The sequence below is a fragment of the Dendropsophus ebraccatus genome, chromosome 2 (genome assembly GCF_027789765.1).
Source record: "Dendropsophus ebraccatus isolate aDenEbr1 chromosome 2, aDenEbr1.pat, whole genome shotgun sequence".
Lineage (NCBI taxonomy): Eukaryota > Metazoa > Chordata > Amphibia > Anura > Hylidae > Dendropsophus > Dendropsophus ebraccatus.
In genome coordinates this window covers 201259978-201284177 of record NC_091455.1, presented here as the reverse complement: position 1 = coordinate 201284177, position 24200 = coordinate 201259978, and the positions used below count along the sequence as shown (strand labels likewise).

The 24200-nt window shown below is 46.1% G+C and overlaps 1 protein-coding gene across 7 annotated transcripts in view; it reads left to right on the top strand.

The window, feature by feature from the left end:
- ABI1 (abl interactor 1) overlaps positions 1-24200 on the top strand; it is a 54485-nt gene that overhangs the window by 3632 nt on the left and 26653 nt on the right. For all 7 annotated transcript variants that reach the window (XM_069959112.1, XM_069959113.1, XM_069959111.1 and 4 more), the window contains exons 2-3: positions 18585-18752; positions 23311-23487. In XM_069959112.1, coding sequence (XP_069815213.1) covers positions 18585-18752; positions 23311-23487 — 345 coding nt within the window. The remainder of the gene's footprint in view (positions 1-18584; positions 18753-23310; positions 23488-24200) is intronic.

The window sequence follows — 24200 nt, the reverse complement described above, 5'->3', positions numbered from 1 at the left end:
ATGTTTTCCTTGATGGTCCTTGTTATTGACGCCCACATGGGTTAATGTATTGGTGGTGGGGGGAGGGGATGTGCGGGCGCTGTCAGGAGCCTTTTAGCTGGATTATTTACACAGTAGAATATTGGTATAGAACCTCAGGCTCTCCAGCTGTTGCAAAACTACAATTCCCATCATGCCTGGACAGCCAAAGCAAAGCTTTGGCTGTCCAGGCATGATGGGAATTGTAGTTTTGCAACAGCTGGGGGGAGGTAGGTTTGACACTTGTGCTTTATGGGGGACCTTTGACCTGTGTTCTTGTGATTGGTGGCAGTCCCAGTGGTTGGACCCCCCCCATGGGTTACAAAAGGCTGTATTACATGGCCCTATACGTTGGGGAAGCGAGCGCTGATCTGTTGGCTCAGCACTCGCTTCCCCTTGTTTCCTGCACTGTACTACTACACGCACAGACTGGGAGCGGGTGCCACAACGGTCCTTATATCATTTCGGCAGCCAATTGGAGTCAGTGGCGGTCAGCTGCCACCGCTCCTATTACATGGCGCGCTACTGACTGAGATATTTCAACATGTCCTATTACACTGAACGATTATCGACCTGAGCGGTATGTAATCGGCCAAGCAAGGCCAATAGTCGTTCACTGTAATGGGGCATTTATTTCTTGTTCATCCTGTGGATAGGGCTACTAGAGGGTGGAGATGCCCTTTAAAGTAGTTGGTCATACACCTTTAATATCTCACCCATCCGCTGCCCGTCCTCCTTATGCACGACCGAGCGATCCTGTGTTCTGCATGGGGAGGGAGGGGTAAGCCATAGTTGGAAACTTTCAATTGCAACTTATCTCTCCCAGAACAAAGGGGTGGGGCAGTGATTTTCCATTGCGCTCGACCCCTATCACCACCAATATAGTCTGTTGGTTGCCATTCGGTGAGAGCCCCTTATACTGTATACTGATGGCCAAATCTGCCGTGAGCTGTGGGTTGACGAAAGATGTATGGCAGGGATGGGGAACCTTTGGCCCTCAGCTGTGGAAAAACTATGATTTCCATCATGCTTTGGCTGTCCAGGGAAAAATTAATTGCAGTTTTGCCCCAGCTGGCGTGCTGAAGGTTCCCCATCCCTGGTGTATGTTGTCCTTTACCCCACTGACAGGGTGCTGGGATCTGTGTCACCTGGGCAATGCTTTAGCCGCTGTAGGGAGTCGCCTAGTTGGTGTTACGTCTCCTTGGGTCAATGTGATATCACCAGTATTGGTGACATTGGTCTGTGTGCTTAGTGGTGCATGTGGGGACTTACCAGCAAAAAAAAAAAAAAAAAAAACCTTTGACTTTCTGTCCGAGACCCCCACCAGCATCTCACATATGAGCATTTTCCACCTTATTTATTACAAGATGATACGGTGGCTGACACCAGATAGCATTAGCATGCAGTCCAGTCATAGCACATGTCTATTTTTCATACTGTCCTGTCATGGACTTCCTGACTAGATCTCAGAACGTTTCCAAATTTCGCCCTCCTCTGCCGTATCCTCCATGTTACTTCCTCAAAGTTTACACAGTGGTTGCGGAGTACTAAGCCGGCGCGTGTATTGTGTCAGCTGTGAGGTGTGGGGGGGGGGGGGGGTGATGGCGGTAACCAAGTATGTCCATCAGCTGGGGAAGATCTACTATCTACTAAAAAATTTAATCTTGATTTATTTTTAAATTTTGGACAATTCTTGGTGTGTGTATATAATATATATATATATATATATATATATATATATATATATATATATATATATATATAAATATAATTTATATATATATTTTTTTTTAATTTTTAAAAGATTATTTTACATTTTTTGATTAATGAACAGACCATTTTTCTCCTTGCCGACTGGGTCGCACTGGGTTGGACTGTGGGGGACTGGGTCGCACTGGGTTGGACAGTGGGGGACTGGGTCGCACTGGGTTGGACAGTGGGGGACTGGGTCGCACTGGGTTGGACTGTGGGGGACTGGGAAAGTTGGGGCAGAGTGTGGGTGACTGGGGCAGCAGGGCACATATGCAGTATACCCTCCTCCCACTCCACCTCCTCCTCCTCTCACCCCAGGCACCCTCCCAGCCACACACGGAGGTCCCCAGTCTCTGAAGGAGGAGGCCGCAGGGACAGCTGACTTTGTGGAGTCGGCTCACCACTAGTGCTAACTCTTTCAGTAATGGCTATAACCAGTGTGGCGGCCAGGTTAATTGTCCTGCCATAATAACAGGTTTGGGCCGTGCCAGCCTTGTCCTTTTGTTACGGCTTCTCTTGTTGCTCTGCAACTCGTGAGACAGAACCAGAGAATCCAGTTCTCCCAACTCCACCCTTAATCTGCCATCAATAACCGTCTGTCTGGGTGCCGCCGCGCGCTTCACATGAAATCCCCGCACTAGTTTTCTCCTCGCCACCGATGCTGCAGGAATAAAAGCTGTTTCATAAGAGGAAAAACTCATGAATATTACATCTCGGTGTACAAGACTCTTACATCTCCACTAATGCCGAGCCTGTTTGCTTCTGCCGTGAATAATGGCTGAACAGCAGCTCTGTTCTGGGTTACCTGGTATGCTCCGGCACCGTGACCGCCATTGTTATACTCCACCTTGGTCTGTTGTGGGTTATACTGTCCACTACCGATCTATTAACGTCCTTTAACAAGGCCTTACTGTATATAGACAGCTTTCCTTTTAAGTCAATGTATATGCTCCTTACCAGTAATAAGACAACCTAGAACTTTCTCAGGAGAGGTTACCCATCTCTAGATAGCTAGAGGGCTTCTTGCTCCTCATCAGTACAGAGCTGGACGGTTACAGAAGGGCAGTGACCAGGGATAGAAGCTTTGAGTATCTGACTGGTAATAAGGGTCCTATTAGACTGGCGGATCAATAATGTAAACTAACGCTGATCTGCTAGATCGCGCTTATTTATTGAGCCAATTACACTGCCCGATTATTGTTTAGCAGGGGCTGCACGGACATCATTAGCGATGTCCATGCAGTCCTTGCCCTAAACATTACCACTTTACGGTCCTGGTCTTCTCCTGTTCTCTGCTTCCTCCCTGGCGCTGCGGTGGTCCCGGCCAGTGATTGGCTGAGCTGACAGGCCGCTCTGAAGCTGCAGCCTCAATGCTGGGGAGGAAGCAGAGAACAGGAGAAGGACGGGAGTGTGGAGAGGTAAGGATCACAGTTTATTCAGCCGACAGCTGTCGTCCGTGTATTGCTATTACACGTAGCTGTGCACGGTCAGCAGCCGATGATTTCAGGCCCGGGCCTAAAGACACAATCAGCCGATGACTTGATCATCAGCTGATCATTGTCTCTATTAAACGGAGCGATATTCCGCTGATTATCGCTCCGTGTAATGGGGCCCTATGAGAAGCCAGACCTCCCTTAGAGGGAGAGAACACCCATCTGTAGACGGCTGTTTGGGGGTCTGGGTGGCTCCATTTCCAGTAATAGAAGCTTTTAGTGTATAACCAAGTTATGACAAGCCAGAACTTCCCCACAAGATGGAACCCCTAACAGCCGTCTACAGATGGGTCACATCTCCTCCTGGAGAAGTTCTGGCTTGGCTTGTTCCCAGTCAATAAAGCTTCTTAAAGCAGCATGATCGCCGGGGTTCTTGCCCCCTAGTCAGTACAGAGCTGGGTGCTGCATAGGGGCAGTGTCCGGGGACAGAAGCTTTCAGTACATGACCAGGAATAAGCCAAGCCAGACCTTCCCCAGAAGGAGAGGTGACCCATCTGTAGACGGCTGTCGGGTTATGGTTGGCTACAGGAAGGCCTAGGCCCCCACTAGAAATAGCCGTCTACATATAGGCCACTTCTCCTCCTGAAGAAATTCTGCCCTGACTTATTCCTAGTCATGTACGGAAACTTAGAGGAGCATGAGGCTACCTCTAAACAGGATTGGGGAACCTTTGGCCCTCCAGCTGTTGCAGAGGTTCTCCATCCCTGCTCTAAAAGGTGGCACCAGATTTGCATATCCTTCCCAGAATGCACACTGGAGCAGGGATGGCCTATAAGTCTGTACACATCTCGGTGGAAGAAACGTTGTCCAGTTGTATTTCGGCACAATTTATATGGATGGCCGCCTCCCAGCCTCTTCCCTGACGTCATGCTGACAATAATCAGGCATGCTGGATTTCGCCTGCCCGATCATTTTTGTTTTGGCAGCGGCTTTCTCCCTCTGTGAGTTGTATATTGTATGTATGCTAATGTGTATGGGAAAGGCGAGTGAGCTGTTTAGATTGCAGCTGTGTGCAAATGTGCGGCCGGTCAGGATCAGGCAATGTGCATGAAGTGCTCCACGACGTCTGTTTGCTTGGCCCTTGGTTCTCACAGGAGATAAGCCGGAGATATGAGCAGGGCTTTGCTTCCCTACTGACGACACATGCGCACTCGGCCAACTGACGGTGCCAAACTGTAGGGACACACCCACAACTGGTAATGTTAGCTCTGATTGGATAGTTTAGGGACACACCCCCAGCTGGTAACACCCATTTGGCTAAAACCCATCTAGTCATAGATTTATAGAAAGAATAACACAGGAGCGTCACCTCCAAACCATAAAAAACAGGTGATAAGAATTATTTCAAGGCTGAAAAGGTTAAGATAAAAAAATGTGGAATTCCCCTTTAAATGGTTGAGGTGGAAGTTGTACAGCTTTGGTGGCCCCCTCTCTGCTTCCCATTCTGTACCATGGCCTGTTATTAGTTACGGGTAACGTCTGCCTCACAGCCGGAGCCGACCTACAAATGAAGGCTCGACGCTGCGGAGTAGTAGAAGATGAAAGGTCTGATGTACAGGGCCGCTCCACCCATCACTTACACTGCGCCTGACTTCGGGGTTCCCTATGATTTCTTATAATTATATCCCAGCCTCTCCCTGTACGGCCGCGGGCTGGATTAGCCATGCTGCTGGTAGTCAGGAGCCATCTCCGCTATAATGGTTGGATAAGGGAATTATCACCGGCTGTACCTGTACAGATCATAGGAAGCGTGCAGAATCTCATATACACAGCGTAGCCAGAAGATTAAAACCAGATGATTGGAATAACGTCCATTAGGTGGGACAATGGCTAATGTTTTGAAAGCGGGGCCAAATAGAAAGGGGGGAGGGGTTAAAAGTGTTTACATTTCTTTTCCTTTACATTGACAGCTGTAAGGGTAACGTGGCCCCTGTACTGACACCAGTGAGACTGTTTGGGGGAACTACAGGGCTGCTGAAGCTCTGGTCCTGGCACGGTTACATTTGTGCATATAGCAGTACTGAGTCTCCCCTGCTGTCTATATAATATATGTTAGTATTCGATTAGACATTGCACTTGGGGAAGCTGTCTGTGTCAGGAGCGCTGCAGCTTTGGCACAGTGTAGCAGAGCGAGCAGAAATAACTGTCAATCACTACTCGTGGTGCTGCAGCGCTACTGACACAGACTGCTTCCCCAAGTGTAATGTCTATTCTAATGCTGCGTTTTCACAAAGCGATAATTCGCCGAATCGATCGTTTTGAGGCAACAATTTGGTTCTTATAACGATCAGTGTTTAGACAAAAAATCGTTATTGCCATAGTTTTTAGGATCGCTTAAGCCCATCTCACACATAGGGTGAATCTTTGAAAGACTGTTTACACAAAGCGATCTGCGAATTTTTAGCGAAGGACAACTGACGATTTGAGAACATGTTGAAAAATCGAAATGAACGATTTCTCGCTGGTCGCTTGATCGTTTGCTGTGTTTACACGGAACGATTATCGCTCAAATCCCAACAAACGATAATCGTTCCGTGTAAACGCAGCATAATAATAACATATATAGATAGCATGCAGCTAGCGATATGTACAGTAACTGGCGGGAGCAAGGCTTGTGCAACCCTGCAGTTCCCAGCACGACCACTGATAGCAGCAGAAGGGCTGTGTTGCCCATTACTGCTACCATGTTTACATTTTCTTTTTTCTTTCTTTCAGGAAATATGAAACCCCCTAAAAAAAAAAAAAAAAACCCAAACCTTTTTCTTCATAATTCCCCTTTTTTTTTTTTTTTTTTGCAGCCCCATTTGGTTAGGTTTGGAATATCCCATTAACTGGAAATTTCTTATGTGTCATTTGTATTAGAAGGTTGTGAATACGCTGCCCCTGCTTTATCTATAGCCCCCATTATGTGACTGATCTTTGTGGCTGGAGCTGTAGTGGTGGGGGTGCTCGGCTGTAGCGGGCGTGCTCTGTGCCGGTTCCAGCCTCCTGGATAGTATAGAGTAAACTGTTCCCAGCAGAAATAACAGGAAATGGCCCATCAGAGGCGGCAGCTCATTTACAGGCAGCGCGGTGATAACAGCTGCACACACCGCCTGGCTTCCTCTTCCTTTGGCACCACCCTTGTAGTTGACTCTTTTTTTTCAGTGACTCCATCTGGCCATGTTGTAATGTGACAGTATCTGGGCGGCGTATACACCAGGCATGAAGTGACATGGGAACAGCACGCCCTACATTACTGTCCGTTCCCATCGCTGCCTGTTACATACAGCCCAGGTCCGATGGTATATAGGGACAGATCTGTACACTGCGGCTTATATGGACGAGGCTTCAGAGTGTACATGGTGACAGATGGGGCCTCCTCCACAAGTTGTAACCCCCCCCCCCAATAAATAAATAAATAAATATCATAATCGGAGGTCTGGAGACAGCATTTGTGTAGTTATTCATTGAAGGGGTACTCCAACGAAAATCTATCTTTTATATTAACTGGTGTCAGAAAGTTATATAGATTTGGAATTTACTTCTGTTTAAAAATCTCCAGTCTTCCAGTACTTATCAGCTGCTGTATGTCCTGCATGAAGTGGTGTATTCTTTCCAGTCTGACACAGCGCTCTCTGCTGCCACCTCTGTCCATGTCAGAAACTGTCCAGGGCAGTAGCAAATCTCCAAAGAAAACCCTCTCATGCTCTCCAGACTGATAAAAATACATCTCTTCCTGCAGGGCATACAGCAGCTGATAAGTATTGGAAGACTTTTTTGGAAGATTTTTTAGGTAATTTTTTTGTGAACTTCCACTTTAAATGGTTGCCTTGATCATTGGGTTTGACGGATTTTAAATGGGTTATGTAGAATTTAAAAAAGTGTAGCTGCTTTCTTTATAACACAGCGCCACCCCACTCCTCGGGTTGTGTTTGGTATTACAGCTTGGCTTCATTGACTTAAATGGATCCAAGCTGCAATACCAGACACAAACTGAATACAGGGGTGGCGCTGTTTGTGGAAGAAAGTGGCCGTTGTTTAAAGCTTTTATGTATGAGAACATTTGTAGTATATTACACATACGGCCACTGGGGGGGGGGGGGATTCTGTAATCCCCCTTCTGCAGCCCTGAGGAGGACGGTGTTGTGTAATGAGAGCACATGACTGGAGATGAACGCCATCTTCCCGCTGCTGCCAGGCAGGCTGGTGTGTATTCATCCCTCGCCAGTGTCTGCAGCGGGTAAGCAAAACACTGGGCCAGACGGATTAATCTCCCGTGTTACTGGAGCACTGACTCTGCGTTCCTGCATCCACCATCACAGCTGAGCCCCTGGGGTATAGACTCTCAGAATGGGTAACCCTATAGTATACATATAGATATTTGTCTTATATGGGCAGTGGGTGACATCCAATCTCTATAGGGGCTGCTGCAGGTCTTATAGCGCTACAAAAACATGGCCACTTTCTTCCAGAGACAGCACCGCTCTTGTCTCCAGTTTAGGTGGAGTTTTGTAACTTGGTTCCATTGAAGTGAATGGAGCTTAATTGTAAACTACCCCTGAGCTGGAGACACAAGTCGTGTTGTCTCTGGAAGAAAGTGGCCATGTTTTTGTAGTGCTGGATAACCCCTTTAACTCCAGCCATAGGTGTTCATTGTAACTGGTCCTAGTCTTCTGTGAAAGAGTCCAAGGCTATTGCTGATCAGGATTAAAGGGTGTATGTCGGTGGGGTTCTGACCATTGATACCTTCATTTGGTCTGAGAAAAGAGGAGATTTGTTCCCTGGAGAGAATTATTAAAACATGGCCGTAACTTGAATGGTCTTCACCTAATGGAGTGTCAGAGCAGAGGCAAGTGACCTCTGCTCCCAGGGTCAGTAGGGGTTCGCTAGGAGATAAATGTTAGTATTGGCATAATCCCTTCAAGTCACGTTTTATATAAACTTTATCAAACATGGAGTAAAGTGAGACTGGCTCAGTTGCCCCTAGCAACCAATCAGATCCCACCTTACATTTTCCAAAGAGTCTGTGAGGAATGAAAGGTGGAATCTGATTGGTTGCTAGGGGTAACTGGGCCTGTTTCACTTTACACCATGTTTGATAAATCTACCCCTGTGTGTGTATATCTGTATGAATGAATATGAAAATATATAGACAGTGCTACCTTGGTTTATGAGTAACTTGGATTGAGAGCGGTTTACAAGAAGAGCTCACAGTTTTTCAAAATCCAAGGCACCATTGTATGTGTGTATAAACGTGTACGATCCGTGTTATGGTTCATACTTTCTTGACTAATGCTGCGTTTACACGGAACGATTATCGTGTGAATTCACACGATAACTATCGAATTTGAACGATAATTGTACGTGTAAACGCTGCGAACGATCAAACCACGAATGAGAAATCGTTTATTTTGATCTTATGCTGCGTTTACACAAAACGATAATTGGCCCGATGTCGGAGTTACGATTTTTTTTCCCCATAATGGTCAGCGTTTAGATGGTACGATATATCGTACGGAAATTCGTTTTGCGATTGCTTAAGCCTATCTCTCACATTGGTTAAATCGGCGAACGACTGTTTACACGGAACGATCTGCAAATTTTTTGCTAACGACTGTTTTTAGAACATGTTGTAAGATCAAAATGAACGATTTCTCGTTTGATCGTTCGCAGCGTTTACACGTACGATTATCGTTCGATTTCGATCGTTATTGGGCGAATTCGCGCGATAATGGTTCCGTGTAAACGCAGCATTACAACATGTTCTAAAATCGTCGTTCGCAAAAAATTCGCAGATCGTTCCGTGTAAACAGTTGTTCGCCGACTTAACCAATGTATGAGATGGGCTTAAGCGATCGCAAAACGAATTTCTGTAGGATGTATCGATCCGTCTAAACGCTGACCGTTACTCCGACAAATCGTTACTCCGACATCGTTAATTGTACAATCGGGCCAATTATCGTTTCGTGTAAACGCAGCATAAGGAAAACCTTCATAGTAACGTAGATCTTTACAATACTAAAGGGAAGAAAAAAAAGTTTGGCAGGTGTCCATAGTCCACAATAGATGGGTGTTCAGTGTATCCACCCTATGTGCAGATACACCTGGGTGTAGCTACCCGTCACCTGTATGGAATGCTCGGCCTTACCTGGTGCAGAAGAGTCATTGTGTACGAGCAGTACCTCACAGGCCCACAGCCTATAAACCTCACAGCCCGAAGAGGCGTAACCTCCCATGTATATGGCTGTATAGCTGAGGAGACAACAGGGACTATATCAGGGATAGGCGACCTGGTCTCTCCAGCTGTTGCAAAACTACAACTCCCATCATGCCTGGACAGCCAAAGCTTTAGCTTTGGCTGTCCAGGCATGATGGGAGTTGTAGTTTTGCAACAGCTGGAGAGACCAGGTTCCCTACCCCTATACTATGTACTGAGCTGCCAGAGAGGAAAGGAGATCGATTCTAGCCAGAACATGCCCATAGCAATCCCACTGAATCTTTAAGAAAAAAATTTGTAAAGTAGATTTGTAAATTACTTCTATTTAATAATCTAAAGTCTTCAAGTACTGATCAGCTGCTGTATGCCCTGCAGGAAGTGGTGTATTCTTTCCAGTCTGGAGAGCAGGAAAGGTTTTCTATAGGGATTTGCTACTACTCTGGATAGTTCCTGACATGGACAGAGGTGGCAGCAGAGAGCACTGTGTCAGACTGGAAAGAATACACCACTTCCTGCAGGACATACAGAAGCTGATAAGTACTGGAAGACTGGACCTTTTTAAATACTAAATCCAGCTTTAGAAAAACATGGCCACTTTCTTCCAGAGACAGCGCCACTCTTGTCTCTAGTTTTGGTATGGGTTTTGCAACTCCATTAAAGTGAATGGAGCCACAGCTGAACTGGAGATGAGTGATGCAGTCTTTCTCCGAGTATTAGAACCCTCTCCATGCTTTCCACTTGATGTAACCTGAAGAGAACCTGTATATTCCATCACATATCGAGTGGAGGAAGGAAGAAAAGTCATCATTGCTAAACAATGGCCGCCCTCGGAGTATATACCAGGGCCGGAGCCTATTTATAGTGACTGAGTTCAGGACTTTCCTTATCTGCGGCTCCCAGCAGAGTCTGAGAGTGTCAATGAGAGTATATAAACTCCGCTGTGTAGTTTGTGTTGGCTGATCTGCGGGGTCAGGAGGGAGGGGGGAGGAAAGGGTGGACCCTCTGAGTTTACATTGACTCTCACTGTCATCGGGACTTCCTTCCTGCCTGAGGTTTTACTTACTACATGTGTGGAGAGGACTCTGCATTGTAAACGTGACTCCTCTCCATCTTTTCTTAAATTGCAGTAAAAATTTTCATATCATCTATGCAGAAAAAGTGTACCTCAAATGTTTTGGTGCTATGATTCTAAGGGAATTCCCCTGATGCACTGGAAAAAGTGAAACCCGTACAGGAAATTGCAGCATACTCTATACTGACTATAATAAGTTTAAAGGGTTACATCTCACACAGTGCTCTCTGCTCCAGTCTTCCAGTACTTATCAGCTGTATGTGCTGCAGGAAGTGGAGTGTTCTCTCCAGACTGACAGTGCTCTCTACTGCCACCTCTGTCCATGTCAGGAACAGTTCAGAGAAGGAGAGGTTTTCTATGGGAATTTGCTGTTGCTCTGGACAGTTCCTGAAATGGACAGAGGTGGCAGCAGAGAGTGCTGTGTCAGACTGGAGAGAATACAACACTTCCTGCAGGGCATACAGCAGCTGATAAGTACTGGAAGTACTCTATATAACTTTCTGGCACCAGTTGTGTTTCTCCGCTCCTGCTCTGTATACATTACCTTTCCTCGCTGCATTGGGTCCCGGTGTACTGCTCTCCCGCCCGGCCAATCAGTGTGTAGCCCTGCCGCAGCCACTGATTGGCCGGGCAGGAGAGCAGTACACCGGGACCCAATGCAGCGAGGAGAGGTAATGTATACGGAGCGGAGCAGGAGCCGGGCGGCAGCTGAAGGGGTTAAGGGGCCGGCAGAATTACATACATGCAGCGATCGTTCAGACTGCTGCGTGTATGTAGTGAAAGTGATCTGCCAGGACCTTATCGACTCGCTGAGTAATTTACGCTGCAAGTCGCTAGGTGTGAAGGCACCCTTAAAGGGGTACTCCGGGCTGGGGGGCTTTTTGGCTATGACCGGGAGGAGGTGAATGAGGGCAACGACGTTCCCTTACCTCCCTGGTTCCATCACAGAGTCCCGTATCGTGTCGCACCGTCACACTCTGTCCGGCCGCTTCCTGGTCTCTACAGGGGCACGAGACGTGATGTTTAAAGTCCGCTCAGCCAGTCAGTGGCGGAGGTGGGACTCGGTGCTGGAACCGGGGAGGTAAGGGAACGTCGTTGCCCTCATTCACCGCCTCCCCGGTCATAGCCAAAAAGCCCCCCAGCCCGGAGTTCCCCTTTAACTAAACCTGAATCTAGTGAACCGACCATTGATTCATTTAGTCTTTCCTAACAGAGCCTAGAATAAGACAGTCCAGAATCTTAGGTCTGGATACATTAAAACACCAGGCCCCAGAGTGAGCCTTAAAGGGATTCCGTGATTCATCTCCCCCTCTTTAAGTATAGGGAGAGACTGATTAGTCCAGACCACCAGGGCAGGCAGGGTTAAGCAGAGAATCCTTGTTCGGGCAGCATGAAAGTGATGATTCCCTATAAGGCGGGTACAGACTCCACTTTCTGATTTCTTGCCTTATTATAGAAAATTACCAGCATTGCATAAGATCCCGGGAAGTTCCTGCCGCTCGCCCACACTGTCAATGGACAAACCAGTCATCACAAGTGTTGGAATAGTAATAGCGGACCTTCCCATATCAGAGTCCTGGTCATGTGTCAGACATGGCCCATTTAAAGGGGTACTCTAACCATTTTTTTTTTCCAGAAAGTTATATAGATTTGTAATTTACTTCTGTTTAAAAATTTCCAGCCTTCCAGTACTTATCAGCTGCTGTATGTCCTGCAGGAAGTGTCTGACACAGTGCTCTCTGCTGCCACCTCTGTCCAGAGCAGGAGAGGATTACTATAGGAATTTGCTACTGCTCTGGACAGTACCTGACATGGACAGAGGTGGCAGCAGAGAGCACTGTCAGACTGGAAAGAATCCACCACTTTATGCAGGACATACAGCAGCTGATAAGTACTGGAAGACTGGAGATTTTTAAATAGAAGTAAATGACAAATCTATATAACTTTCCGAAACCAGTTGATTTAAAAGAAAAATATTTTCGCCGGATTAACCCTTTAATGGTAACAAACACACATCACTATGGCCGCCAGCAAGCAGAGATCTTACAGTCCACGAAGAATTGGTGTATATTGATCAGGACACGAGGACAATGAATTATCTTTTATGCTCTGGAGCCGGGATACTTCCTGGAGGGGCCGCTCGGCTGACGCGTCGCTGATGATTTTCTCGCCATGATAAATAGGCTGGAGATCCGGCCGGTATTGTGAGCGCCGCTTCCCGAATAGAACAGTAAGTGGAATCCTGTGCGGTCTGCATACAAATGCACTGCCTTGTATAGAGACAGCTGAATACTGAAGCCTCATTAACCCTCTCCTCCCTCCCAGTCCTGTGGGTCTGGGTAATCTGCTATTCACGTAGATGGGATTGTAGCCAGTGCCCCTAATCCGTTCTCTGCTCGCCATCCTGGACCTGTATACCTGTACCAATATATATGTCTCCACAGTCTCCATCATTCATTATACATACTGGGATCCGGGATGCTGAGATATAGAGTGCTGTTTGGCAGGGACTACGCAAGTGTGATAATTCACTAGTCAGTCTTGACGGTTTTATCACCCAGATTCCTCCATTAACATGGTAATGGGGCCCATCTTCTTCCGTATGTTCAGTCAGTGGAACACAAGGGCAGGCGGCAGCTCTTTGGTGTGACAGATGTTAGTGCCGACTATGTCATTAGTCGCCGTGGTTCTGCCGCGGTATTCAGTATACTGAATGGGCATTTTTTTTGATGCCCCATATAGTGGTAGGGACGTTCAGAGCCGCAGCCGTTCACCATGGCGGTGTGGTCTTTGTTCTGCAGGTTCATTGGCTCATGCGGAGGGGATCGGTTTGCGCAGTCTCTTGACGTTAGATGGAGATGTGGATCTATCTGGCCAGGCCAAGTTTCTCTACAATGATCGTTTGCTTTCCGATGCTGCAGCTTCAGAGCGGCCCATCTGAGTTCACATGCCGCTCAGCCAATCACTGGCCAGCACAGCGGCGACCAGTGTTTGGATGAGCGCCCTGTCAGGTGAGAGCCGCGGCGCTGTGACGCAAGCAGAAGGCAGGAGGGAAGACCAGGAGCGGGGAGAGGTAACGTATACCAGTTTATGCAATCATTAACCGTTGACCGCGCATCACTATTAGGGTCCTCTTACACTGAGCGATTTTTAACGTCAAACGATCGCAAACGAGATTGTTTATCGTTAACCTGAAATCGTTCACCATATTATACAGAACGATAATCGTTAGTTCTGTTCATTACTGTGATCGGTATTGCGATTGTTACTATGATCGTTTATTCCTTCTGATCCCAGCAAAACAATAAACAATGTGCAATTACACTGAGCGATTAGGGAAAAAATGCGGAACTTGAGCGAACAATCGTGGAATTACAGCGAACGATTAACGATAATTTTAGGTTCAGATCTAAATCAGCGATCAACGACATACAAACGATTTTTTGATCGTTGCCTGCGATTATCGTTTAAAGTCGAATGATTTAACGATTTTTCGCACGATAATTGTCCCTTGTAATAGGGCCCTTACACGTAGCGATGTGCAGCTGGCGGCCGACAATTTTAGGTCCAGACCTAAAGACGTGATCAGCAGAGGATCACTGTCTCTATTACACGGAGGGATAATCGGCCGAGATTATCGCCATGTATAATAGGGCCCTAAGCCCTTACAATTCCCATCCCTGTTGAATCGATTTCCAATTTGGGGGGGTGTCACTCGGTGGAAAATCCCTACAATGTACCTTATTATAGGGGAGCATCAGGGAAAAGAATGGAATCCCTGTCCTTGCTGTATACAAACACAGAGGGGAACGAAGTACTAAGTGTGTGTGTGTGTGTGTGTGTGTATATATATAATATATATATATATTATATATGTGTGTGTGTGTGTATATGAGATTTTTATTTTTATTTCAAGTAATTTCTTTAGCTCTGTGGAACGCCTAATCCTTGGATGAAACCCGCTGGGCTTTCATAGAATCTGAAAGGGATCCTGCTATGTCACCTGTACTATAGCAGCACAATTAGAGCGCGGAGCATAGTTACCTGGTTGAAGGAAGTAGGACGCCCACGACTGACGGCTCGGTCACATTATGTACTGAAGGTTTTTCCTTTTTAATGTGAACCTTTCAGCATCTTGTGACTTGGAAGTGCAGGCAAGACACAATGTTCTGCTCCTACACATCTGCTGCGAGCTCTGGAGGTGCAGTTATATAATATGGGATATAGTAGGAATGCAGCTCTGGAGGCGGTGCATTATCCTTTACCTTATATACTCTTCTGTAATGTCCCACTCCATAGTGACCTTTTCATTATATAGTGATGTCTGGAATATTCTATTTAGCATTCTCTTCACTATATGTGTTTGGCATTGGGTACCATGGTTTATCCAGGTTCCTGAATGGTTGATGGGCATGGCTATGCCTGGAATTGTATTGCTGCCAATTTGGCTGTTAAAGGAGAAGTCTGGCGAACTTTTTTTTATGAAAGTATTGTATTGCGCCCCAAAAATTATACAAATCACCAATATACACTTATTACGGGAAAAGCACATAAAGTGCTTTTTATCCCTGCACTTACTACTGCATCAAGGCTTCACTTCCTGGATAACGTGGTGATGTCACTTCCTGGATAACGTGGTGATGTCACTTCCTGGATAACGTGGTGATGTCACTTCCTGGATAACGTGGTGATGTCACTTCCTGGATAACGTGGTGATGTCACTTCCTGGATAACATGGTGATGTCACTTCCTGGATAACATGGTGATGCCACTTCCTGGATAACATGGTGATGTCATAACCCGACTCCCAGAGCTGTGCGGGCTGTGGCTGCTGGAGAGGATGATGGCAGAGGGATGCTCAGTGTCCCCCTGCCATCATCCTCTCCAGCAGTCACAGCCCGCACAGCTCTGGGAGTCGCGTCGTGACATCACCATGTTATCCAGGAAGTGACATCACCATGTTATCCAGGAAGTGACATCACCATGTTATCCAGGAAGTGACATCACCATGTTTATCCAGGAAGTGACATCACCATGTTATCCAGGAAGTGACATCACCACGTTATCCAGGAAGTGAAGCCTTGATGCAGTAGTAAGTACAGGGAAAAAGGGCTTTATGTGCATTTTCCGTAATAAGTGTATATTGGGAATTTGTATAACTTTTGGGGGCAACACAATCCGGATTTCTCCTTTTTTAAGTTCTTCATCAGGACTGAACCCTTCTGAGCACTTAACTGGATCCAATTGGCCACCATTGGAGTCAAGGATGGGTTCCTGTCCATGATGAGTTACCAGAGGCTGAAGATGTTGTAACACATTTGTACTGCTGTTTTCTTCCCCTTCAGAACTATAGGAAAGATGGGTAACAGAACGGCCATAGTGATCACTGCTTCCTATGGCTGGTAATGGGTTCAAAGATGGAGATGACTTAAAGGGTTACTCTGGTAAAAAAAAAAAATCTTTCAAATCAACTGGCGTCAGAAAGTAATACAGATTTGTAATTTTCTTTCATTTAATTTACTTATATTAGAAAATATCCAGTCTTCCAGTACTTATCAGCTGCTGTATGTCCTACAGGAAGTAATGTATTCTCTCCAGTCTGACACAGTGCTCTCTGCTGCCACCTCTATAGGGATTTGCTGCTGCTCTGGACAGTTTCTGACATGGACAGAGGTGGCAGCAGAGCGCACTGTGTCAGACTGGAAAGAATACACCACTTCCTGCAGGACATACAGCAGCTGATAAGTATGAGAAGGCTTGATATTTTTAAATAGAAGTAAATCACAAATCTATATAACTTTCTGACACCAGCTGATTTAGAAGAATTTTTTATTGCCCCCACATCTGCAAGATAGGTGAGAAGCATCTGATCAGAGGGATTTAACTACTGGCACATGAGCAAGGATATGTAGAGTGGTGGATGGACATGCGCAGTGCCACTCTATTCACATGATTGCAGTTGGCCATCTCAATCAGGCTCATAGAGTTGAATGGCGTGGTAGGACACTGCGTGGGACATGGCACCATCTTTCTCTTAAAGGGGTTGTCCAGCAAAAATCTTTTTTTTTTCATATCAACTAGTGTCAGAAAGTTATATAGATTTGTAATTCACTTCTATTAAAAAAATCTCAAGTCTTCCCATACTTATCAGCTGCTGTATGTCCTGCAGGAAGTGTTGTTTTATTTTCAGTCTGACACAGTGCTCTCTGCTGCTACCTTTGGTCGAGACAGGAACTGTCCAGAGCAGGAGAAGTTTTCTATGGGGATTCATAGAAAACCGAGACAGAGTTCCTGTCTCGGCCAGAGATGGCAGCAGAGATCACTGTGTCAGACTGAAAATAAAACAACACTTCCTGCAGGACATACAGCAGCTGATAAGTATGGGAAGACTTGAGATTTTTTAAAAGAAGTAAATTACAAATCTGTATAACTTTCTGATATCGGTTGATTTGAAAGAAAAAGATTTTCGCTGGACAACCCCTTTTAATCAGTGGGTCAGACTCTCACATTGGTGCTAGATGTACAACCAAGTCTGCTGCAGGTTCAAAGCGGAAAAATCTACTTTAAGCAGAACTTGTATGTTGTGCAATCGCATGCACGGCAATTCCCTACATCTTCTCCGCGCTGTCATAGGACGGGCCGCCGTCTGCTCGGCTCCGCAGTGGTCGATGTGTAATAAGATTACATGACGGGATTCCTGGATATATTGCTGAGGTATATCCTCAAGAGCGAAACTGGGTGATAAAGGGTTAACCCTCTGGCAGCGCACGGTGGGCTGTCACAGCAGCTATGTGAAGCATGCCGGCTCTCCAAGGTTATGACATTGTTCACCGTGTGTTTGCACATTCCTATGGGCGATAGGTTGCAGACATGTCGGCACACGGGCGCGGCCATATTGTACTTGTGTGACTCACTATGTGAGATCCTAGATTCCCTTTCAGAATTTGTTCAATCATTTTTATATAAAAAAATAATTACGGGGCGTCCTGCAAGTGGAACGACGGGTGCACATGCTCAATCTCCCTTCAGCACCACCTGCAGGACGAATTGAGCATTACACAGCGACCACTGGAGACTTGAGCTGTCCTTGTAATGCATGGACATAATGGGTCCTCCAGAGTGAGGGACGCTCTTTGTACTCGCCCCGATTGAGTCTCCTAAAGTGGAGTGTCCATCTTTTAAAGGGATAATCCAAACTTCAAAAGTCCAATAATTATAAACGTGTTTTCAAGGCACACGGCCTCTTCCTCAGATAAGAATAGACAAACAGTAGTGTGGGAGACCTAGCATGACGCTTACACCTCCATTAATCTTTTAAAGGGGTAATTCAGCAAAAAAAAAATCTTTCAAATGAACTGGTGCCGGAGACTTGTAATTTATTTTTATTTAAAAAAAAATCTCCAGTCTTCTACTACTTATCAGCTGCTGTATGTCCTGCAGCAAGTGGTGTATTCTTTCCAGTGTGACACAGTGCTCTCTGCTGCCACCTCTGTCCGTGTCAGGAACTGTCCAGAGCAGTAGAAAATCACCATAGAAAACCTCTCCTGCTCTCCAGACTGGACAGAATACAACACTTTATTCAGGATATACAGCAGCTGATAAAAAAAAATCACAAGTCTTTCAGTACTTATGAGCTGCTGTATGTCCTGAAGGAAGTGGTGTGTTCTGTCCAGTCTGGAGAGGTTTTCTGTGGGGATTTGCTGCTACTCTGGACAGTTCCTGACATGGACAGAGGTGGCAGCAGAGAGCACTGTGTAAGACTGGAGAGAATACACCACTTCCTGCAGGACATACAGCAGCTAATAAGTACTAGAAGAGATTAGATTTTTTGATAGAAAGTTATATAGATTTGATTCCCATCCACTTGAATGGAAGTGATTTTTCAGAAAGTCTGCCAGGTGTGAATCTCCCCTTAAGCCGTTTCCCGTTCTTCCTTCGCTCACCACACGTGGGGGACGCCTATAACTAGTGCTGTTGCGTTGACTTGTTCTCTATGAAATGTCTCCTGCTATAAAATTAAACTGAGACTATTTTTTTTTTCCCCATCCAGGCTCCAGATAAAAGGAAAGCATTAGAAGAGACCAAGGCCTACACCACCCAATCCTTGGCAAGCGTCGCCTATCAGATCAATGCATTGGCCAACAATGTCCTGCAGCTACTGGACATCCAGGCTTCCCAGCTGCGGAGGATGGAGTCCTCCATCAACCATATCTCCCAGGTACAGTCACCAGCTTACTCCTGAAAGTTCAGGCTCCCTATTGTTTTGTAGTCCAGAGCTGCATTCTTAATTCTGCTGGTTGTCATTACAAACAGTCAACAGACGCTCCCCTAAGTGCTTCCTGTGGTGATAGATCTTGCTGTACAGGACCTGGTGTAATGCTGTCTATCCCATCATACACATCACCATATAGATCTGTTATATGTTTAGGGGATTTCCGCTCTGAAGCCTGCAGAATTATGAATGCAGCTTCAGACTTTAGTACCAGCTGTGACTCGGGTCGGTGTACATGAACATGGCTTTTTTTTTTTTTTCTTGAGCTAAAGATAGTAGTTTTGCAAGAGACCTTAGTTCATAGGAAGCCTGATGGCTAGTGGTGCCAGAAAGTTATATAGATTTGGCTTCCAGTACTTATCAGCTGCTGTATGTTTTGCAGGAAGTGGTGTATCCTTCCCAGTCTGACACAGTGCTCTCTGCTGCCACCTCTGTCCATGTCAGGAACTGTCCAGAGCAGAAGCAAATCCCGATAGAAAACCTCTCCTGCTCTGGACAGTTTCTGACATGGACAGAGGTGGCAGCAGAGAGCAATGTGCCAGGCTGGAAAGAATACACCACTTCCTGCAGGACATACAGCAGCTGATAAGTACTGGAAGACTGGAGATTTTTAAATAGAAGTAGATTACAAATCTGTATAACTTTCGGACACCAGTTGATTTGAAATTTAAAAACCTCACTGGAGCTAGTAGTATAAAAACACAATAAATATAATATTATAATCAGCATTATGTTTGTCCTCCCACTCAGAGGAGAAAGTGTAGACCTACAGGGGGAGATTTATGAAACATGGTGTAAAGTGAGACTGGCTCACTTGCCCCTAGCAACCAATCAGATTCCACCTTTCATTCCTCACAGACTCTTTGGAAAATGGAAGGTGGAATCTGATTGGTTGCTTGGGACAACTGAGCCAGTTTCACTTTACACCATGTTTGATAATTCTCCCCCTTCGTGTCCTGGCATCATGTGGAACCTACAGAACATTAGGGGTTTTAATGTTTTGGTGGCTCGGTGTATTTACCGTACATCCACCTTGCGGCAGGTTGCTATATGATGGGGTGAGGTCCACGTGTGAGGAACATGTCCGCCTCATGTCACACAGGAAGCCACCAGGGCTGATTCATGTGCAGGAGGTGATGCAGCATGTTTCCTCCTCCATATAGATCACTCTGTGCAGCTTCCTCACAGTGTAGCCGGGAGAACAGTCCTTACCCTGAGCTCTGCTCTGCACCTGCTGACATTTTACATAATTTTCAGTTTCGTAAAGTGTCGGATTTGCATAATCTTCAGCTGCCGTAACATATTTTATGTTTTTTGTTTTTTTTTTGTTTTGTGATTGCACCCGGGCTAACATTTACATTACAGCTGTATTTCCCCATCAGTTAGTAGCTCTGTGTTCTCCGAGATGTTGGCTTTGGGGGTAGATGTATACCGGAGCCGGGCTCATACCTGGTATCAAGAAACGTATTGGGATGAAAAAGCACAGCTACTTTCTTAGAAACACAGCGCCACCCCCTATCCTCAGGTTGTGTGTGGTATTACAATTCGGCTCCATTTACTTTAGTGGTGCTGAGCTGCTGTACCTCACCCAGACTGAGGTATGGTATGGTAAGACTATGCTTAGGAGTCTAGTGGACGGTGGGTGGCCTTAGTATATACCCCTTTCCTGGCCAGCTCATAGGTATATAGAAGTCTTCTCATACTAGCACTTTCTATGGTCAGGACTGATTCTACCTTTGGTCAGCCATAACCTCAGTCTCGAAGCTTCACTTCTCGGCTTTCTGAGAACTCGCAACTTCTGTATGTGACCTGAGCGGCTGCCGGGAGCCCACACCAAAACCAGAGCGATGGCTGACCGAGTCTGACAGCAGCAGTTCCTGTAAATCCGTCATAAAGTCTCCCACATACCTGGATGACAGAATACACACCATACATAACAAGAAGCCCCACTCTTCCCTTTTTTGTTCTTTTCCTTTTTGATCTGATTTACTTTTGCATCACTATAAGAAATACAAATTGAGCGTCTCTTGGTTGGCTGACAGAGGTTTAGCTGCAGCAGGATCCTCCCCCCACCCCGTTTTCTGACTATGTAGTAGTAGAGAAAAAAAAAATTAAAGGGGTTGTCCAAGTTTAGGGTTAGTTTGGGTGGGGTTTTGCTGCACAGTCACATTAAAGTGAATGGCGCTGAAATGTAATACTGCACACAACCTGAGGCCAGGGGTGGCGCTGTTTTTGCCAGAAAGTAGTTTTTTTTTTTTTTCTAATCCTGGATTATTCCCTTTAAGGGTCTGTTCACACCTACCGAGTCGCAGCATAAATCTCGCAGCGAGTCTGGCAGTTCCCTGTCACTACATACACTCAGCGGTCTGAAAGACTGCTGCGAGTATGTAATTCTGCCGCCCCCTTAACCCCCTCTGCTCCCGATCGGCTCCTGCTCCGCTGTGTCTGTATATACATTACCTCTCTCCTGCACGGGGTCCCGAGGTCCTGCTCTCCCGCCCAGCCATTCAGTGGCTGCGGCTGGGCAACACACTGGCTGGGCGGGAGAGCAGGATGCCGGGACCCCGTGCAGGAGACAGGTAATGTATATACAGACAATGGGAGCAGAAGGGGTTAAGGGGGCGGCTGCATTACATTACCCTTCAGCCGGAAGGTCTAGGTGTAGTCCTGATCCAAGCTTTCTAACCCTTGGGGGCACGGTGGTATGGTGGGCATCTCTCCTCACACTTGCCCCTGTCCCCGGCTTATACCACTACTTAAGACACCGATTTGCCGCCTTGTTTAATCGACCGAATGAATCAAGAAAATAACCGTGAGCTAAAAATACAGTGTATGCGGGGAATCCTGGCTGGTGGCGTGCCATGGAGGAGATCAATTACATGCCTTCAGATGTGATTACCATGTCACAGCGCGACCAGGCGGAACTAACCCAGGCGTGGGAACCGGCCCAGGGATTTAATGCTCTACATAGCAAGTTATCTGTTTTTTAAAGAGGAAGTATGAAAAAAATCTATAAATCTACATATCTGAGAATTATCTATTACTTCCCTGGTGAGATGGGTTTTGGAGCTTTGTTCTTCTTAAAGGGGTTCTCCAGGATTAGAAAACGCACATCTACTTCCTTGCAAAAACAGCGCCACCCCTGTTCTCAGGTTGTATGCAGTATTACAACTCTACTCCATTCACGTCAATGGAAATGAGCTGTTAACCCCACACCCAACCTGGGGGCAGGAGAGGCGCTGTTTCTGGAAGAAAGTCACTGTGTTTCTCAGCCTGGACAACCCCTTTTTACAGAGACTTTCAGCAGGTTTATGGTGTCCTATCTCAGGGTGGCATAAACTAGTGACAGAGAAGCTAAACAGAATGATGTATCACTTACTTTGTTCTGTGCTGCTGATTCTGAGATATCCTCCTGAATAACATGGACAATAAGTAGCCCTCTCCATTATGTGCATGTGCTCAGTAGTCCTGGATATTCATGAGAAGCAGAAAACTCCGCCCACCAGCTGCTGATTGGCAGTTATCTATCCATGCTGTGTATTGTCAGTCAATTGTCAATCAACAGCTAGAGGGCGGGGGAGGGGTGTGAGAAAAATCCTATTCTCCTGCATATTAGAAGAACGGCTGAAAAGAAAGATGGAAATAATACACCGATCCCAGCATTTCGGTCATTAGTTCATGCTGCCCTCATTGAAGGCACTATATACGTAGTGACAGATTCCCTTTAAATCTTATGTATAGTGGCATCACCATGGTGGGCACTGACTATGTTGTCCCACGGTCAGGGACTTTAAAGGGGTTATCCAGTGCTACAAAAACATGGCCACTTTCCCCCTACTGTTGTCTCCAGATTGGGTGGGATTTTGAAACTCCATTCCATTGAAGTAAATGGAGCTTAATTTCAAACTGCACCTGAACTGGAGACAACAGTAGGGGGAAAAGTGGCCATGTTTTTGTAGCGCTGGATAACCCCTTTAAGGCAGTATGTGGCCCCCATGGACCATGGTGTGGTTGCGCTAGTTGACGTCATGTCCTGTTGACCTCTGAAGCTCGGTCGGTCACTATTGCAGATATCTTTATTATGCAGAAAAACCACAAGAAGCAGCACCAGCTTCAGATATTAGCTAAATATTCACTGGCAGGATAAAGTGATATGTGAGAACTTCCTCATAGACCGTACCAGCTGCAAGATGATCGAGAATTCTGCAAGATGGCGACACGGACTGCACCCAATGGACTTCACTGACACAACTGGGTTCCTTAGTATTATCCATCACTGCATTACTCTATTGCTGCTTTCTTACTAAAACAGCTCCACCCCCTGTGCTCAGGTTGTGTGCAGTATTACAATTCAGCTCCATTCACTTCAATGGGACTGAGCTGCAATACCTCACCCAGACTGAGGACAGGAAGAGGCGCTGTGGCCATGTAGTAATCCTATCAGACCATCTACCATTGATTGTAATAAATGCTGACGCCTCATCTTCCATTGTCTTCCTCGCAGACTGTGGACATCCACAAGGAGAAGGTGGCTCGCAGAGAGATCGGCATCTTAACTACCAACAAGAACACTGCAAGGAGCCATAAGATTATAGCGCCGACCAACATAGAGCGCCCCGTCAGGTACATTCGAAAGCCCATAGACTACACGGTGCTTGACGATGTAGGCCATGGCGTGAAGGTAAGAGATCGCTCCTCCCTAATGCTCCTATATACCAGACTCCTTCACTTCTTCTTTTCTTCTATGTTTCCTCGTTTTCTCATAGATCGGGTTAGTAAGATGTCGCCCTTCTGTGGACTTGATGATGGTTTCCCTTTTATATACTGTGTGTCACATGAGTCGATTATTGATCCGTATGGAGGTGATCGCTCCGTCAGTCCTAATATATGACGCCCAATCCTTCCCTGCCCTGTAGTCATTATCACTTTAAATAGGTTTCCCCTTGTAATACAGTTTATAGGTGATAGATGGATCATCCCTGTGTCCCACTGGTCACATGGAAGGGGTGAAGCGGGGGTGGGACTCCGACATCTCAACTGATGTAAAAAGTTTTAAGTGGTGTTAACACTTTTAAGTCCTATTATCCTCGCCCCCCATCCCCCCCTTTCTATATAGAAGTTCTCAGCACCGTTATTTATTTTAAATAAAGTGAATAGTCGAGTTGCAGTACTGCAAGCAGCCTGTGTACAGGAGTGGCGCTGTTTATTGTCCCAAAGTAGCTATGTTTTTTCTAATCCTGCCCAGAACCATATACACTATACTAAAGGACCTCTCTCCATTGATTGGGGATTTGCCATCTTGCATTGGGCTCTTGACTAATAATCTTCTATCTCTCGGTATTGACCCTGTATGGCTCCTATGTTCCTTACACTTTATACTGTGTTGTATCTTTT